This window comes from Myotis myotis, unplaced genomic scaffold (genome assembly GCF_014108235.1).
Source record: "Myotis myotis isolate mMyoMyo1 unplaced genomic scaffold, mMyoMyo1.p scaffold_m19_p_3, whole genome shotgun sequence".
Classification (NCBI taxonomy): domain Eukaryota; kingdom Metazoa; phylum Chordata; class Mammalia; order Chiroptera; family Vespertilionidae; genus Myotis; species Myotis myotis.
In genome coordinates this window covers 128,279,389-128,282,488 of record NW_023416335.1, presented here as the reverse complement: position 1 = coordinate 128,282,488, position 3,100 = coordinate 128,279,389, and the positions used below count along the sequence as shown (strand labels likewise).

At 38.4% G+C, this 3,100-nt stretch overlaps 1 protein-coding gene across 1 annotated transcript; it reads right to left on the bottom strand.

The window, feature by feature from the left end:
• Window positions 1–2,525: 2,525 nt before the first annotated feature.
• LOC118651770 (40S ribosomal protein S26-like) lies at window positions 2,526–2,807 on the bottom strand. Its single transcript, XM_036301294.1, has one exon. The coding sequence runs from the start codon at window positions 2,805–2,807 to the stop codon at window positions 2,526–2,528; it is 282 nt and encodes a 93-aa protein (XP_036157187.1).
• Window positions 2,808–3,100: the final 293 nt, after the last annotated feature.

The following is a 3,100-nucleotide window of genomic DNA, read 5'->3' as shown; positions in this document are numbered from 1 at the left end:
ACTACCTCTTAAATAGTTATCAATAGCCTACTTCTTTCCAATTCCTCTAGTGCCATTATATTTAATTTATCACCATCTTTTACCTGAACTATTGCAATTATAACTTCTTAACTAATAGTCCTGCTTCCTCTTTTCTTACTCCACACTATTTAAAAAAAAATACTTCAGTTACAGTATTTTTCTTTTTATTCCCCAAAGCCACTTGGTTATGTCCCTCTCCCATTTACAAGTCTTCCACAGTTTACAATGCTTTGTGATAAAGTCTCAGATCTTAGAAAAGCTTAAAAGAACCCACATGATAGGCCTACTTCTCCAGCTTAATTGAGAACCACTTCTCCCAACCTTCCTTAAACCTCAGGACCTTTACACGTGCTGTTTTTATGCCTGAATCCTTGCTCCCCTTGGTTGACTGGCTAATTCACACTTATGTTTCAGAAGTAAGTACAAATGTCACATTCTCACTGTTAAAGTAATTAAACAAGGAGGGTGTTAGAATGAGGTGGCTTTGATGCCTTAGCACCTAAGTAAGCAAACTAAAACCTAAGCCACTGTAAATTCCTGCAAATGACTCAAGGTTAAGAAATCAAAACCTAAGAACAACCAATTATAATCAGCCAAAAAGCCTTTCACAAATAAAGCAACTACTTAAGCTATAGTCAATCAAATAACTTCCTTGCTCTGTTTCTTCACCTTTTCTAGAAAAACTTTTTCCCCAGCTCTTGTGGGCAGAGTGCTTCTGACCACTTTTGGTTTGGTACTGCCCAAATGAATTGACGTGTGCTCAAATAAACTCTTGAAATTTTTAATATGCTTCAGTTTACTTTTTCAACATTTCTAAAGCCTTTACTGACCCTATAGACTGGAATAGATCTCTCTGTTATGTGCTGTGATAACACATTACTTTTGTATCATTTATCACCATTATACTCATTCTTCACTTATTTTTTGAAATATCCATCAAATTGGACTGTAAACCCCTTGGTAGCAGCCACTTTTTCAGTCCTTGGTCTCTAGACAACACGCTGTTGACAGGAAGCTCTTGATAATACCTGGTGAACGCATAAATAACACTATCAACAAGGATGCAGTAAAGAATATTTTTGCATTGAGCCTAAGGAATAATTCTAGTCCTGTATACAAACCCTTAAATATTACTTAGGCTAATTTCCTTAACATGGACGATTTCTTTTCTTAGGATTCATTTTGCATATGGGATTAGAAGAAGTTACATTATTTTATAGCTAGGGGACCTTTTGGTTTGTCATTGGATATAAAAGTTAAGGACAGGGATCAGCTGCATGCATTGGGCCATCCTAAGAACAGTGGTTAAAGCAACAGTGGTCCTCTCAAAACAAGAAATTCAGAAGTAGGCAGCCTGATGTCTCAAGGAGAATAGGGCTGATTTTATTGTCTTTTCTCTCAAAGTTTGCTCAAGATGTGTTGCAGCTCTGGCCTATATACCTGCATTTCTGGGAGAAAGATGGAAAAAAGGATACATGTGGCATCATATGAGTCCATTTTCTATTTAAGTTGCTTTTCTAGAAATTCTTCACAGTAAATTCATTTACATCTTATTGTTCAGAAATATCATTGTATGGCTTTCTGTATCAGAACAGGAGTCTGAAAAATGAGTTTTAGGTAAAACTTTGCCAATACCAAGACAGACTCTTCCATACTTAAACATACTGAACTTCAGTTTGTTTATGTAAAAACAAAGAAAAATAATATAGACTTTTCAAGATGTTTACTGAACATTAACCAAGATAACGTATTAACAATGGACCATTGGGATCTCTGCACATGTTGGATGTTAAAATACCAACTTCATTCTCCAAATAATGTGAAAAAAGGTAATACCAACTCACTGAGGGTTCTGGGTTTACTTAGAACTCAAGTCCACCTCCATGGATTATCAAAATTGATACAATTTTGACTACCAAAATGGAATATGGATATTTTAAAGTAGAAATTATCTTGACTTTTGAGTTCTGAAGGGAAAAGTATAAACTGAATTCTTTCTAGAGTAGCTATATTTGAGCTTGGTTGTTGGAGAAAGGCTGGCTTCAGATTCCTCAAATTGTGAGGGAATCTTATATAATAAGAACCTAATATGCAAATCGACCAAATGGAGGAACGACTGGTCACTATGACACGCACTGACCATGAGGATGCAGATGCTCAATGCAAGAGCTGTCCCTAGCCCGCAGGCCCCAGGCCAGCCAAAGCGGGTGCCAGTGCCCCCCCCCCCCCCCCATCTGATTGCCAGCCAGGCTTAAGCACCCTACCCATGCACAAATTTCGTGCGCTGGGCTTCTAGTAAATAATGTGATGTCATAGAGAAAGTTTATTTGATTTGAATTTGATTATTTAATTCTACCCAATAAACACATGATAATTACCTTCTTTTTTTGTTTTTTGAAGTACAATTTCCATTTATTTTCCCCCAAGAGAACTTTTCTTCTCTCCTTAAAGCTTTAGCTTTTTACATGGGCTTTGGTGGAGGTGGTGGGGCAGCACCCTCAGGTCTAAATCGGGGTAGGGGGTGTTCGGTCCTTCCAGGCTTCATGAGAACGATTCCTGACTACCTTGCTGTGAATGGCACAGCTCACACAGTAATGTAGTTTCACACACAGCTTGGGAAGCACATAGGCATCAGACACTCGCTTCGGAGATGTCCCTACGGCTGCAGCCTCTGCTATGTTTTGAATGACAAACTTCTTAATGGCCTTGTCCTTGGGCACGCACCAGGCACAGTTGGTGCAACTAATAGGCTGCACATGGCCTGTCTTTTTTGGAACGACTGTCATTCCTTCTTTTTTTGGTCATCTTGGAAACAAGGACCAGAGAGAGACTGATAATTACCTGCTTTATGTCAAATGCTCAGGAGACACAATAGAAGAGAAGACTTTTCCCTATCCTTAAAGCAGTGATTTTTCTGCTGTTGTGTCACAGCACACTGGTGTGCTGCACGAATTTGTAAAACATGCAATACCTGACTATTGAGTCAGGGGCACTTACGCCTTTTCCCTTAGATTGTCAAATATAAAAATAAATGACAACAGCCAAAACAAAATAGCTGTCTGGCGTGAATAAATCAAAA